Source organism: Mus caroli, unplaced genomic scaffold, assembly GCF_978045245.1.
Source record: "Mus caroli unplaced genomic scaffold, Mus_caroli_1 scaffold_7, whole genome shotgun sequence".
Classification (NCBI taxonomy): Eukaryota; Metazoa; Chordata; class Mammalia; order Rodentia; family Muridae; genus Mus; species Mus caroli.
The window spans coordinates 24,128,758-24,143,579 of record NW_028227262.1 but is presented as its reverse complement, the minus strand read 5'-3'; the positions used below and the strand labels follow the sequence as shown (position 1 = coordinate 24,143,579).

General features: G+C 44.6%; 1 protein-coding gene across 11 annotated transcripts in view; it reads left to right on the top strand.

Annotated features, from left to right (window-relative positions):
* The window catches only part of Znf384 (zinc finger protein 384), a 30,097-nt gene that overhangs the window by 2,561 nt on the left and 12,714 nt on the right, over positions 1–14,822 (top strand). For 7 of the 11 annotated variants that reach the window (XM_021165234.3, XM_029478586.2, XM_029478585.2 and 4 more), the window contains exons 3-6: positions 13,260–13,330; positions 13,612–13,849; positions 14,085–14,132; positions 14,327–14,663. In XM_021165234.3, coding sequence (XP_021020893.2) covers positions 13,265–13,330; positions 13,612–13,849; positions 14,085–14,132; positions 14,327–14,663 — 689 coding nt within the window. In that variant the 5' untranslated portion in view covers positions 13,260–13,264. The remainder of the gene's footprint in view (positions 1–13,259; positions 13,331–13,611; positions 13,850–14,084; positions 14,133–14,326; positions 14,664–14,822) is intronic. The other 4 variants (XM_085839915.1, XM_085839913.1, XM_085839916.1 and 1 more) reach the window with 1 other exon arrangement.

The window sequence follows — 14,822 nt, the reverse complement described above, 5'->3', positions numbered from 1 at the left end:
CGTGACCTCTCACCTTTGAGTGGTGGGAAACACCTTAAGTGGCAGCGTAGGACAGAGGAGTGCAGGAGTGCTCACCCTACTGTCAGCATCTCCTCGCTGCCAGTAACTCCCCTGGAAAACAAATCTTTGTACTTTTAAAATTTGGTTTTTATTTAATTTGTTTATGTTTGGGGAGGTGGTCAGAGGACAAGTTTGAGGGAGTTGTAGATTCTGAGGCCCAAGCTCAAGTCATTCGGCCTGGTGGCAAGTGGCTTTTTCTGCTGAGCCAGCTAGGCAGCTGTCTTTTTTTACTTTACTTTTTAAGATAGGACAGCATGTTGCCACAGATGACCTTGAACTTGTGATCCTCCTGCCTCCGTCCGAATGCTGGAGTTAGCAGCTTTACCTCACCCAGGTTAAGTGGTGGTGGGAATCAATCCCAGAGGTTTATGCATGCCAGGCAAGTGCTCTACCAGCTGAGCCGTATCACCAGCCGGAGCCCGGGGACTGGGAAGAAAAGTGATCATTTCATTATGATTTACTCTTCTCCGTTCTGTGGCGCTAGCCTTCCCTTCTTACTAAGTAGTCGAGGCCTGATGGGGGAGCAAAGTTGAAGCTCATTTTGAATCTGAACTCTTTCCTCTTACTCCTTCTCTGGAGCTATAAGAGAAGTCTTCTACTTGTTCCCAAGTCCGAGAGCAGAGCCGGTTCTCTGGTTCTTTTCCTTTCTTTCTTTATTTTGTTTGTTTGTCGTGTAGCCCAGGTTGGTTTTTGCATATGGAAGGTGTGGCAGTGAAAAGAAGAAATATGTGTGTGGGTGCTTCTGCCATGGTACAAGGACAGTGGTCAGATGTCAGCTGCTGGAAGTCGGTTCTACCCTGTGGGTTCTGAGCATCAAAGTTAGGTCATTGTGTCTGGTGACAATCACTTTTGTCTGCTGAGCCATATTGACAGCTCTAGATGGGTCTTGATCTGGAGGTCATAATCTTCCTGCCCCAGCTTCCTAAGTGCTGGGGTTGGAAGCATGTGCCCCCACACCTGGCCCGTTTTATTTTTGTAGTATGTGTGGTTGTTTGTCAGCATGTATACCTGTGTACCACTGGCATGCCTAGCGGCTATGGAGGACAGAAGAGAGCATTGACTTTCCTGAACCTGAAGTTACAGGTGGTTGTGAGCTGCTGTGTGGATGCTGGGAATTGAACCCTGGAGAGAGTGGCAGGTGCGGTGAGTGCTTGTCACACTGAGCCTCTTTCAGGCCATCGCTCCTGCTTCTTGTTTATGTCTTTATTTTTGAGAGGAGGTCTCGCTACATAGACCAGGCTAGTCTCAGACTCACCGGGACCCTCCTGTTTCTGTCTCCTGAATGCTGGGATTAAAGGCTGCACCAGCCACCACAGTGAGCTCTTTGTTGTTGAATGTGCCCGCATAATTAAATAAAACTGGGAAAGATGTTTTGTGGAGAGATGGTGTCCCCTGTAATATCAGTAGCCGTCTTGAAATTGTGAGAACGTTAGGGAGAGAGAGTGGGAAGATGGGAATGGGAATCTGAGAGGTGGGAACCTGAGAGGTAGGCATCTGGGGGCACCATTTGCATTGCAGTTTAGCCATGGCCTTCATTCTTGGCTGTCTAGTCAATCTCATACCAAGGAATATATGGATTTTGGATAACTTATCAGTAGAAAGGTAGTTATAGCCTTTTGGTTTTTTGTTTGTTTGTTTTGGTTTTTTGAGACAGGGTTTCTCTGTATAGCCCTGGCTGGCCTGGAACTCACTTTGTAGACCAGGCTAGCCTTGAACTCAGAAATCCGCCTGCCTCTGCCTCCCGAGTGCAGGGATTAAAGGTGTGCGCCACCACGGCCGGCATTTTTTTTTTTTTTTTTTTTACATTTACTTTAGTGTGTGCTTGCACAAATATGAGACATAGCACACATGTTGTAGTGAGGACAAGTTGGAGGAGTTGGTTCTTTCCCTCTACCATGCACACTCTGGTGATGGAGCTCAGGTTGTTAGACTCGGAAGCAAGCAATCTCACCTGCTAACACTGTTGTCATGTCTGTCGTTTTTGAGGTAGGGTCACACTTGGTATCCAAATTGGCCTGGAACCATGTAGGGCCGACTAATCACAGTAGTCCTCCTGTCTGAGTCTCTCAAGTGCCTCAGTCCTAGGCAAGAGCTCCTGTGCCCTACAGATTACAGCACTTTCCTCACGTGTCATTTTACAGCTACATATGTATGCTTCCTTCCTGAGCACTAATTGTTATGTGCTTGGTTTGGGCTGACCTGTTAATGAGAAGTGCCTCTTTATTTTATTTTATTTTATTTTGAGACAATCTTATTATGAATCCTTGGCTGGAACTATGGAGACCAAGCTGGCCTTGAACTTACCAAGTCCCTTTTGCCTCTGCGTTCCTCATTGCTGCTGATATTTAAACCATGTGCCATTATGACTGGCAGGTTGAGGTTTTATTTTATTTTAAAATTTGTATTACATTTTTCATATGGGTGCACCACAGATCACATGTGTACTTATATTTTTGTCCCAGTTATTCTCTATATTGTGTGAGTCCTGCAGAGTAAACTCAGGTTGTTAGGCATGGCAGGAAGTGCCATTACCATCTGACTCTTGGTTACTTTAAAAAGTATGTTAACGTGTGTAGGAACATTTTGCTTACATGTTTGTATTTGTACCATGTATGTGCCTGCTGTGTCAAGATTAGGGAATGGATGGTTGCAAGACACTATGTGCTAGGAACTGGTCCTGCGTCTTCTGTAAGAATAAGGACTTTGAATTTCTGAGGCATCTCTTCAACCCTGGCTTAGAGTTCAACCCTGTTTAAAACTATTCATTTATTTTTTTGAGATAGGGTTTCCTGTATCCTAGACTGGCTTCAAGCATCCTGGCTGTAGCCTAGGATGGTCTTGAGGTCCTTTTTTAAAAATTATGTGTATGTGTGGTTATGTCTATGTAAGTACTCATGCCCTCAGAGCAGAGGATTCGGATCCCTCTGGAGCTGGACTTGAGGCAGTTGTGACCCATCTGATGTGGGTGCTAGGAACCAAATTTGGGTCTGCTACAAAAGCAACATACACTTTTAACCCCTAAGTTTGCTCTCTTGCCCCAACCCTTACTTCTTTTCTTGCTTCCACCTTCTCATTAGCCTCCTAATGAACTGTGTCTTTAATAGGCCATTCCACCATTCAGTCAGATCAGCTGCATCAGGATGGTGGGGAATATAGTAGGATCATGGAGTCCATGAACGTGGGCCCGCTGTCACAGTTTGTGTCTGGGAAGTCAGTTCCTTGGTCAGAAGCAGTTTGGTGTGGAATCCCATGATAGTGGATAACGGGTGGAAACAAAACAAAACAAAACAGATTTTCTTTTTTTTAATTATTATTTCTTTTTTTTTTTTTAAGATTTATTTATTTATTATATATAAGTACACTGTAGCTGTCTTCAGACACTCCAGAAGAGGGTGCCAGATCTCGTTACGGATGGTTGTGAGCCACCATGTGGTTGCTGGGATTTGAACTCTGGACCTTCGGAAGAGCAGTCGGGTGCTCTTACCCACTGAGCCATCTCGCCAGCCCCCAAAACTGATTTTTGAAGTTACCTTTTGATGGGCGTTTACATGGGACACTGGTATTTTGGCATCTTTCCCTTATTTGGAGAGATCTGTCCACATTCTTTTTTTTTTCTTTAAGATTTATTTATTTATTATATGTAAGTACACTGTAGCTGTCCTCAGATACTCTAGAAGAGGGTATCAGATCTCGTTACTGATGGTTGTGAGCCACCATGTGGTTGCTGGGATTTGAACTCCGGACCTTCAGAAGAGCAGTAGGTGCTCTTAGCCACTGAGCCATCTCACCAGCCCATCTGTCCACATTCTTATTCCCCAGGTGTCTCTCACCAATTTTCTTTTCTTTTTTTTTTTTAAGATTTATTTATTTTTTTATTATATGTAAGTACACTGTAGCTGTCTTCAGACACTCCAGAAGAGGGAGTCAGATCTCATTACAGATGGTTGTGAGCCACCATGTGGTTGCTGGGATTTGAACTTCGGACCTTCGGAAGAGCAGTCGGGTGCTCTTACCCTCTGAGCCATCTCACCAGCCCCCTCTCACCAATTTTCTAATCATGCCCTTTCTAAGTCCCTGACTTACAGCCAGTCTTTTGGCTACAACCCTGTCGTCTCAGTTAGGGTTTAACATCTGTGAACAGACACGATGACCAAGGAAACTCTTATAAGGACATTTAATTGGGGCTGGCTCACAGGTTCAGAGGTTCAGTCCATTATCATCAAGGTGGGAACATGGCAGCATCCAGCAGGCATGGTGCAGGAGGAGCTGAGAGTTCTGCATCTTCATCTGACAGCTGCTAGCAGGATACTGGCTTCCAGGCAGCTAGGATGAGGGTCTTAAAGCCCACACCCACAGTGACACACCTACTCCAACAGGGCCACACCTTCTAATTGTGCTACTCCCTGGGCCGAGCATATTCAAACCATCACATTCCACTCCCTGGCCCCCATAGGCTTGTTCAAACATATAAGTCTGTGGGGGGCCATACCTAAACATAGTATAATAAAAATACATTTAGTCCAGATTCAAAAGTTCCCATAGTCTATAGCAGTCTTTATAATGTTAAAAGTCCAAAGTCTCTTCTGAGATTCCTCCAATCCCTCAACTGTAATCCTCAGAACAAGACAGGAAACCAGTTGGGCAATTCTGCATCTCCATGTCTGATGTCAAAACGGTCTTCAGATCTCCAAATCCTTTTTCATCTTCGTTAACTGCACCAAACTTTCTCCTGGGCTGTTTCTAACTTCCCGTTAGCAGTTTTTTCCTCAGCAGGTAGCCCATGGCTCTGGCATCTCGAACATCTTGGGGTGGCCAAGGCAACTTCAAGATTACAGCTTCTTGATACAATATCTGGGATTCACACATGAACTTCTGGGCTCCTCCAAAGCGCTGGCTGGAATCACTTCTCCTGCTCTGTCCTCTGTAGCACTCTAGGCTCTGGCTGACTCCACTCCACTGCTACTGCTGGCGGTGGTGATATCCCATGGTACTGGCATCTCCAATACCCTGGGGTCTTCTCCTGCAACTAGGCTTCACCAACAGCCTCTCATAGCTCTCTTTATGTTGCCAAGCCTCAATTCCTTTGCATGACCCCTTCAGTGTGGGTTGTCAACTACAACTGAGGCTGAACCTTCACCAATGGCCTTCCATGGCCTCTCATAGTGACAAGCCTCACCTGTTCTTCATGACTCCTTCATACCTTCAAAAGCAGTAACACCTGGGTGACTCTTACACATAACCAAGTCCAGCTGCAGCACAAGGTACAACCTTGGCTATCTCTGGAACACAGCCTCTTTGTGCTCTCAGAAAACACTTCCCAGAAGATTTCACCTCAGTGATGCTGGTCTTTTCTTAATCACCACTATTTCTTAACTCCAGCTAACGAGCATCAATTGTCCCAGTAGTCCCTTCTATTATTTTTCACTCTAAAGCCAGAGCCACGTGGCTGAAGCTGCCATGTTCTGCTTGCTGAGGCTGGAACATGCCCCCCCCCCCCCCCTTTATTCTGTTACCAGCTTTCTGTTTTCCAGCTCCCTCACTGCCTAAGCTTGGCTGTCCTGGTTCTTGCTCTGTAGATTGACCTTGACCTGTCTCCCGGGATTAAAGGTGTGTGCCACCATGACTGGATTTAGGCTTTACTTCACCTTTCAACTTCTTTTTTTTTTTTTTTTTTTTGGTTTTTCGAGACAGGGTTTCTCTGTATAGCCCTGGCTGTCCTGGAACTTACTTTGTAGACCAGGCTGGCCTCAAACTCAGAAATCCGCCTGCCTCTGCCTCCCGAGTGCTGGGATTAAAGGTGTGCGCCACCACGCCCGGCTGTACCTTTCAACTTCTAAGGCTTCAACTTTCTCTGTCTGAGGCTGACCTGCCTTGAACTCAGAGATCTGTTTCGCTTTATCTCTGGGGATGGGGGATGGAGGTGCACAACTACCACTCCTGGATCTAAACTTAGTTGGGTAGGATCTTGCCCCAAAGTCCTACTCCATTAATCTGCTATCTCCTAGAACATAGAATTCAGTTCCATTTCACTTCCTGATACCCCTTTAATACTGGAACCATATTTTATATTTTTGTTTTCTCAGCTTGCTATGCTTGTTTAAAATGCTTTTTATGAGTGAGACTTAACCAGAGAACAAAGTCTATCATGGGCATTTCTGAGACTTCCTTTTTCAATGCAGTTAATCTGAGTCTCTTCACCTTAACCTTAGGCAGACATTTCAGACAAGAGCAAAAAGTAGCCATATTCTTAGCCAAAATACCACAAAAACAGTCTCTAGGCCACATATTGAAATTATCTGGGCTGGAGAGATGGCTCAGTGGTTAAGAGCAGGGGTCCTGAGTTCAATAAAAAAAAGTTGACAAAAGGAGCCTGTGTTATAGCCTTAAAAAAAAAAAAATAGAAAAGAAAGAAGAAATTCTCCTGTGAAACCTCTTGGGCCAGGTCCACACAATTGAAATCACTCTCAGCAACAAAGTCTTCCATAGTCCTGCTAGGACAGCCCATTGAGCCCCAGTTAAAGCACTCTACTGCTTTCCAAATCCAAAGGCCACAAAATCCACAGTCTTCCAAACAAAAGCATGGTCAGGCCTATCACAGCAGTCCCTGGTACCACTTCTGTCTTTGGGTTTTACTGCTGTGAACAGACACCATGACCAAGGCAACTCTTATAAGGACAACATTTCATTGGAGCTAGCTAGCTTATAGGTTCAGAGGTTCAGTCCATTATCATCAAGGCAACAACATGACAGCATCCAGGCAGACATGGTGCAGGAGGAGCTAAATCTTCATCTGAAGGCTGCTAGCAGAATACTGGCTTCCAGGCAGCTAGGAGTAGGCCATGCCCACAGTGACACACCTACTCCAATAGGGCCACACCTAATAGTGCCACTCCCTGGGCCTAGCATAATACAAACCATCACACCCATTAATCAGTAAATAATTGCACATCTGACCATTTCTCATTTCCAGTAAAATATACATCCATGTGTTCTATCCATAGTGAATATTTCCCTTCATCTTTCAGGGTTATCCCAGAAAGGTGTTGTAATGCTGCAGCTGTCTACTTTTTGGTTTTCCCTGCATAGAATATAGAACCATCAGTAAGCCAGGCCCATTCTTTTTTCTACCTCAGAAAGCTGATCATAGGACACACCCATGAGGCTATAGACACAGGCTTGGATGCACACAACACTGTAACAGAAGTAGAAACCATAGGTATTTGGGGAACTTCTTCATGATGTAACTTGCTTGTGCCATCTATGATGGGATTACAGGCTGTTGTGGATTTGCTTTGTTTTGTCTGTTTATTTTTATGTAGATGAGTGCACTGTAGCTGTTTTCAGACATACCAGAAGAGGGCATCAGATCCCATTACAGATGGTTGTGAGCCACAACATGGTTCCTGGGATTTGAACTCAGGACCTCTGGAAGAGCAATCAATGCTCTTAACCACTGAGCTATCTCTCCAGCCCTGTCTGTTTTAAAACTTAATACTTTTATATGTGTGGGGGCTTGGGTGTGCCACTGTGCATATACATAGGTCAGAACACAACTTGTAGTTGTCAGTTCTCTCCTATTACAACATAGGATCCAGGGATTACATCAGACTCAAGTTGTCAGGCATAGCAGCAAGTGCCCTTACCTACTGAGCTATCTTGCAAGCCCCTGGCTGTTTGTTTTTTTGAGACTGGGGTCTTGTGTGTCTCAGATTGGCCTTGAATACTCTTAAGTTTCAATGGGGAAAGGTGGCCTTGAACTCCTGATCCTCCTCTTTCTGCCTTCTACAGGTATGTGTCATCATTGGCTGTTTGATTCATTCATACTCCATTCCAAAATGAATTGAATTGGTACCTAAGTGAAGTTTTGTGAGAATATGATGTTGAATGGCATACCATTTTGCAGTTTTCAGAAACTTCATCTACTGTGGTTGCTCATGCTTTTAATCCAAGCACTCAGGAGGCAGAAGCAGGTGGTTCTTTGTGAGTTCAAGGCCAACCAGCGCTACATAGACCCTGTTTGAAAAATATAAAGCAGTCTTTAATTGAGGGACTGGAGAGAAGGCTCAGCAGTTAAGAGCACTTGCTGCTCTTGCAGAAGACCTGGGTTAAATTCCCAGCATCCACGTGGTAATTCACAGTGGTCTGTGCCTCTAGCTCCAGGGTCTTCAACAGGGATATGAAGTATGTACATGGTACATACACATACATGCAGACATACACATAATATAAATTTTATAACCCCAAATTTCAGTTTGGGAGTTGAGAGCATAGCTTAGTGGGAGAGCACATTTAGCTAACAGTGGGGAGGTTCCATATTCAGTTCAGTCGCCAGTGTTACTCAAATAAATTTGAAAACATGGTTGAGAGCTACCTGAGAAATAGCTCATTCGTAGGAAAGGTCTAGGTGTTTATGCAAGTGTGTGGGCAAGGGAGGCAGAGGACGGCTCAGGTATCGTTCCTCTGGGCCTTCTGTCATGTCAGATGTGGCTCTCGTCAGCCCTAGGGGTCTATCTGTTTGCCTTCTTGGGTTTGCACACTTGCTAACGTGTGTGTGTGTGTGTGTGTGTGTGTGTGTGTACATGTGGAGGGGGAGGGTAGTGGGTAACCAGTGGGAGTCTCTGTTTTGTCCTTCCACTTTGTGAGTTTTGGGAATTGAACTTAGATCTTTAGGCTTATGTGTCAAGAACTTTGACAACTGAGCTATCTCCCCTTCTCCCAAATTTTTAAATTTCCGTTCCTAGATCAAGCCACACCCTCAGTGTGTTACTCCATTTGTACGGTCTTTGTTTCTGTAAGAATCCCTCCTTTCTTTTTGAGAGATTGTTTCAGTGTATAGTCCTGATTAGCCCTGAATTCTAGAGTGCTGAGGTTACAGGCCTGCTTACCATGTTTGGCTCTGTGTGTGTGTGTTCAAGATTTATGTGTATTGGTGTCTTACCTGTATGTGTGTGTGTGAACCTTCCTTTTCTTTGGTGTTGGGATTAAAAGCCCCAGCACTGTCCAGCTTCGTCCTTATTCTTTAGGGAAAAATTAGAAATTAGATTTCCCACTTGGATGGTTGGTTGGCTTGCTTTAGGTTTTTTTGAGACAGGGTTTTTTTTGGTTTTGGTTTTTGTTTCTTTTCCTTTTCTCTGTGTAACCCTGGCTGTCCTGGAACTCACTTTGTAGACCAGGCTGGCCTCAAACTCAGAAATCCGCCTGCCTCTGCCTCCCAAGTGCTGGGATTAAAGGCGTGCGCCACCACTGCCTGGCTTGAGACAGGGTTTTTTTTCTGTGTAACTTTGGCTATCCTGGAGACTCATTCTGTAGACCAGGCTGGCCTCAAACTCAGAGATTCTTGTCTAGGGACATGTCTTCTATTTTATTTCTATTCAGTAAAAGAGGAGAAAGACAGAGGTTATACTTGACATTTGAGCTCCTAGTTTTTTCAAAATTTATACATATAGAGAGACCACTAGTATTCAAATCATTAAGTACAAAATAACGTTGGAGTGATATCAAGGTTAGTGGGAAGATATCAATGTAGAATATGTCATTACCGCCCCCCAAAAGTTGAGCCAGATTGGATCCCCTTAAACTGTAGTCAGATTGTTTCTATTGCCTTAGGAGGTCCAGGATCAGCTAGGTTAGCATCTTTAAAGAATTACACAGCCGGGGCTGGAGAGATGGCTCAGCGGTTAAGAGCACTGACTGGCTCTTCCGAAGGTCCAGAGTTCAAATCCTAGCAACCACATGGTGGCTCACAACCATCTATAATGAGATCTGATGCCCTCTTCTGGAGTGTCTGAAGACAGCTACAGTGTACTTACATATAATAAATAAATCTTTAAAAAAAAAAAAAAAGAATTACACAGCCTCATGTTCAGCTACCCCTAGCTGTAGATATACTAAGAAACAGTTACATATTAACAATAATGTGCTCTCTGTGGATGTGCTTGAGATGGTAGTCTCTCCGAAGAAGAAAGAACTGACTCCCTTAAGACATCCTCTGACTCCCATACATATGCCATAAATGCACATGTACATTCATACCAACATCAATGAAAATTTTTAAAAAATATATAAAGACTTGAACATGTACTTTTGATATTCCTTGGGAAGGAGTCTTAGAACCATTCTCCTAGGAATACCTAGGGTGACTTTTTTATTTAACACAGGACCAGGAGTTGCTTGGCATTGCTCAGTCATTTAGTATTGATCCTTGTGTAAAACTGCCAAAGCCACAGATTTGGTACATTTTTCTCTTTGGCTGAAATAAATTTAATTCCCTTTGTAGACTTTAAGAAAATTCAAGGGTTAGTAAGATAGCTTAGTGGGCAAAAGCCCTTGCTAACCAAACCTGATGACTTGAGTATGATTGGTCAGTGAGAAACAAGAAATTACCAGTCTTTGAAAAAAACTGTAAAGAGTTCCTGTGTGTGGATGTGTGGATGTAGGTGCCCTTGGAACCCATATGGTAGGAGAGACCTGTTACAAGTTGTCTCTGACCTCCATGTGGATACTGTGACTTGTGTATGCCTGTACTCACATAATGTAAGCACACGGACATAAATAAGATGGAAAGTCTAGTGATGCTAGGACAGGGGGGTTGCTGTGTGTTCCATGCCAGCCTGAACTACTACATCAGACCCTGTCTTAAGTTATTTAATTAAGAGTTTAAAAGAGCTGGGCAGTGGTGCACGCCTTCAATCCTAGCACTTGGGAGGCAGAGGCAGGCAGATCTCGGTGTTCTACAGAGTGAGTTCCAGGACAGCCAGGGCTATACAGAGAAACTCTGTCTCAAAAAAGAACAAACAAGCAAAAAAGGTTAAAAGAGGAGTCACCCTTCAGGAGGCAGAAGCTAGCGCATCTCTAGTTCTAGGCATACAGCCAGTAAAGCCTTTCCAGGAGAGGTGACCAGATTTTGAAAATTAGTGATGGGCAAGACCTAGATTCTAAACTGATTTGTGACAGGTTTTAATGCTTTTTCTACTTAAAATTGTGTGTGTTTAGGTGCCCATCAAGGCAAGAAAGTGGCATTGGATCTCTTGGAGATGGAGTTAACAGTCCTTTGTGAGCTTCCTGATACAGGTGCTAGGATCCAAACTCCAATTCTCATGATTGAGCAGGGGGCACTCATGACCACTGAGCCATTGCTCCAGCCCCTTTTACTACACTCTGTGTGTGTGCCTGCATGCATGGAGGCCTGATGAGTTGGAGTGTGTTCCTTGATCACTTTCCTCCATATAAATTGAGGCAGGGTCTCTTGCTAAACCTAGATTTAACTCCTTTTGATAGTCTAGCAACCCATGCCATCCCCGACTCCAGGTCATGAGTCAAGATTATGGGTGAGCCACCCACCGGGAATCGATGTGGGTTTAGAGGTACCGACTCAGCTTCTCATGCTTGCTGACCATCTATCTACCCAGCCCTCTTCACTTTTCTTTCCCATCTTTCCTTTTTTCTTCTTTCTTTTTCTTCCTTTCCTTTCTTTTCTTTCTTTTTTTTTTTTTTTTAAAGATTTATTTACTTTATGTATATGAGTACACACTTTAGTTGTACCGATGGTTGTGAGCCTTCATGTGATTGTTGGGAATTGAACTTAGGACCTCTGCTTGCTCTGGCCAACCCCACTTGCTCCGGCCAAAGATTTATTTATTAGTATAAGTTCACTTTAGCTGTCTTCAAACGCACCAGAAGAGGGTATTAGATCTCATTATGGGTGGTTGTGAACCACCATGAGGTTGCTGGGATTTGAACTCAGTACCTTTGGAATAGCAGTAGGTGCTCTTACCCACTGAACCATCTCACCAGCCCTCTTTTTTTCTTTTCTTGTCTTTCTTTTTGCTATTTGTTATTATTTTGGTCAGTTTTTTGATGCAGGGTTTTTGTGTATCCCTGGCTGTGTTGGAACTCACTCTGTATACCAGGTTGACCTTGAACTGAGAGGTCTGGCTGCCTCTGTCTCCTGAGTGCTGGGATTAAAGGCGTGTGCCACCATGCCTGGCTCATTTTATCCTTTATATATGTGTATGCATGTTTTTGTGTATTTGTATGCATATTTGCATGCAGGTCCTCTATGTAAGAAGGGGGTTTTGCATTGCCCAGAGGTGGAGCAATAAGGGCTCTTAACCCTTCACTGCTGAGCCATCTGTTCAGACTCTAAGCCTCCCTGTAATCTTGATTCCTGAGTGCTGGGATTAAAGGCATGCATTACCATACCTGGCCAGAATTCTTTTTAAAAACTGGTATCTGTGTTTGAAGAGTGCTTTCTTTTCTTCCAGATGTTCCAAGTTATTGAGTGTCTCACAACCACCTATAACTCCAGCTCCAGGGGATTTGATCCTCTCTTCTGCCTACATCCACACATCCACACACAGGAACTCTTTACAGTTTTTTTCAAAGACTGGTAATTTCTTGTTTCTCACTGACCAGCCCACCGTTTATTATTCAGTGAGCTATCATGAATGTTCTTCAATCTTAGATTTATGTGGGATTGTCCCAGGCCTCATTTAATACCCAAATATTGATTCTAGGCTGGGTGTGGTAGCATGCCTGTGAGCCTGGGTAGAAAAGAGATGGAAGATGGAGGATCACAGTGCCAGCCTGAGGCTAGGGCTCTGTCCACATAGCTCAGCTTCCTGCCGGCTTAAAATCTAGCCGAAAAGTTTCTGAAGTGGTGTAGAATTGCAGTTTCATAGATGTGTTGATTGGAAATCTAGAAAAAAAATTTTTTTCCCAAGGAAAATGGATTTAAGGAATAAGGGAAAGGGAAAATGCTGAAGGGTAGCATGGCTGTTCTCAGGCATGGATGATCCTTGGACACACCTCTTTTCTAAAACTCCTTTTCTTTTTCTTTTTCTTTTTTTTTTTTTGAAACTTGATAAACATTCTGCAATTCAATGAGATGCACATAAATTTTGTCATAAACATTTAAAAGTATGTTTTGGGGTGAGCCATACTGCTCAGTGGTTGTTTCTGTTCTATTATTTTTAGAGACTTTGAATAAGTAGTTCATACTGGCCTCAGACTCTAGCTTCTTGAGTGCTAAGATTATAGCACCGTGTCACTTTGTCTTGTCTAGACATTGAGGTCATGATTGTTAATTCTCAAACTATGTGGTCAGGTGCTGGACACCAGAATTTCATCAACTACTCTTGAGCCATTACTACCATTCAGTAGTTACTCATAGGTGTGATCTGTGGTCTGTCTCTTTTCAGGTAGAATGGAAGAGTCTCACTTCAATTCTAACCCATACTTCTGGCCTTCTATCCCCACAGTCTCAGGGCAGGTGAGTGATACTTGCTTCTCCCCGGTATTTATTTCAGCTCTGAGTAGTAAGTTCGTCATGCTGTTGTTTCTGCCATGTGGGAGCTGAAGCAGAGTAAACGCGTGTTTCACTGAGTCCGCTGTCACTGAGGGTTGCAGGGTGTGGGTCTGGCTCCTGTCCAGAAACACAGATATCAACTCCTTGTGCCTTGATCTTAAGGAAGACAGGGAGAAGTCCTTAGGGAACAGACAGAATCAGGTTTGCTCTTTCTGAAGAGGGCACTCCTCTTCCTTTTCTTTTAGATTGAAAACACTATGTTCATCAACAAGATGAAGGATCAGCTGTTGCCAGAGAAGGGCTGTGGCCTGGCGCCACCTCACTATCCCACTTTGCTAACTGTCCCTGCCTCAGTGTCCCTGTCCTCTGGCATCAGCATGGACACAGAGTCCAAGTCAGAACAGCTGACCCCACACAGTCAGGCATCTGTTACCCAGAATATCACAGTGGTTCCTGTGCCCTCTACAGGACTCATGACTGCGGGTAAGCACCCCTGCTCCCCTCCAATCTGAGGTGTTGATCTCCCATGATCAGTACCCCAGTCTGGAGGGCTCTGAGGACATGGGGAGTGGGGTATGTGTTTAATCCCTCAATGAGATTTTTATTAAGTGCCTACTGTGTACCTAGCAATGTGCTAGGCATTGTGGGGGATACAAAGAAGTAGAAGATGCGGTCCCTGCCTTTGAGGAGGTGACATTCTTTCCTTCTCTGAATCAAGGAGTCTCCTGTTCTCAGAGGTGGAGAAGAGAAGGGAGTCAATCAAGGGGTAAATCTCACTGTTACCGTGGGTACTGGGGACAGGGGTTAGGAAACCATTATTTTTGTACAGGGTTGGGGATTTCCTATAGACGGGGCTGGAGGGTGGTGGTGAGGGGTTACTTAGACAGTGGTCTGGGGAAATGAGATAAATGACTGTCAGATGAACAGTGTGACCCCATCTCCCTTTTCTCCCAACCCCAGGTCCTGGTTTGGTAATCACATCCCCGTCAGGCTCTCTTGTGACCACAGCCTCCGCAGCTCAGACTTTCCCTATTTCGGCTCCCATGATTGTCTCAGCTCTTCCCCCGGGCTCCCAAGCCCTACAGGTGGTCCCTGACCTCTCCAAGAAGGTAGCATCAACCCTAACTGAGGACGGAGGCGGAGGTGGTGGTGGAGGTGGCACTGTGGCTCCTCCTAAGCCTCCTCGGGGCCGCAAGAAGAAGCGAATGCTGGAATCAGGGCTTCCTGAGATGAATGACCCTTACGTCCTTGCCCCTGGGGATGACGAGGACCATCAGAAAGATGGCAAGACCTACAGGTAGGAGCCAAAGCCAGGGGCAGGATGGGTTGAGGGTTGCTATTTGAAGTCTCCCCTATCTGTTTTGGGTCCTTCCCCGAGGCAGGCTCTGTGCTCTAAGCAGCTTTCTGCTTGAGAGCCATTTGCATGTCCAGGTGTCCTGTATTGTGATAGGAAGGT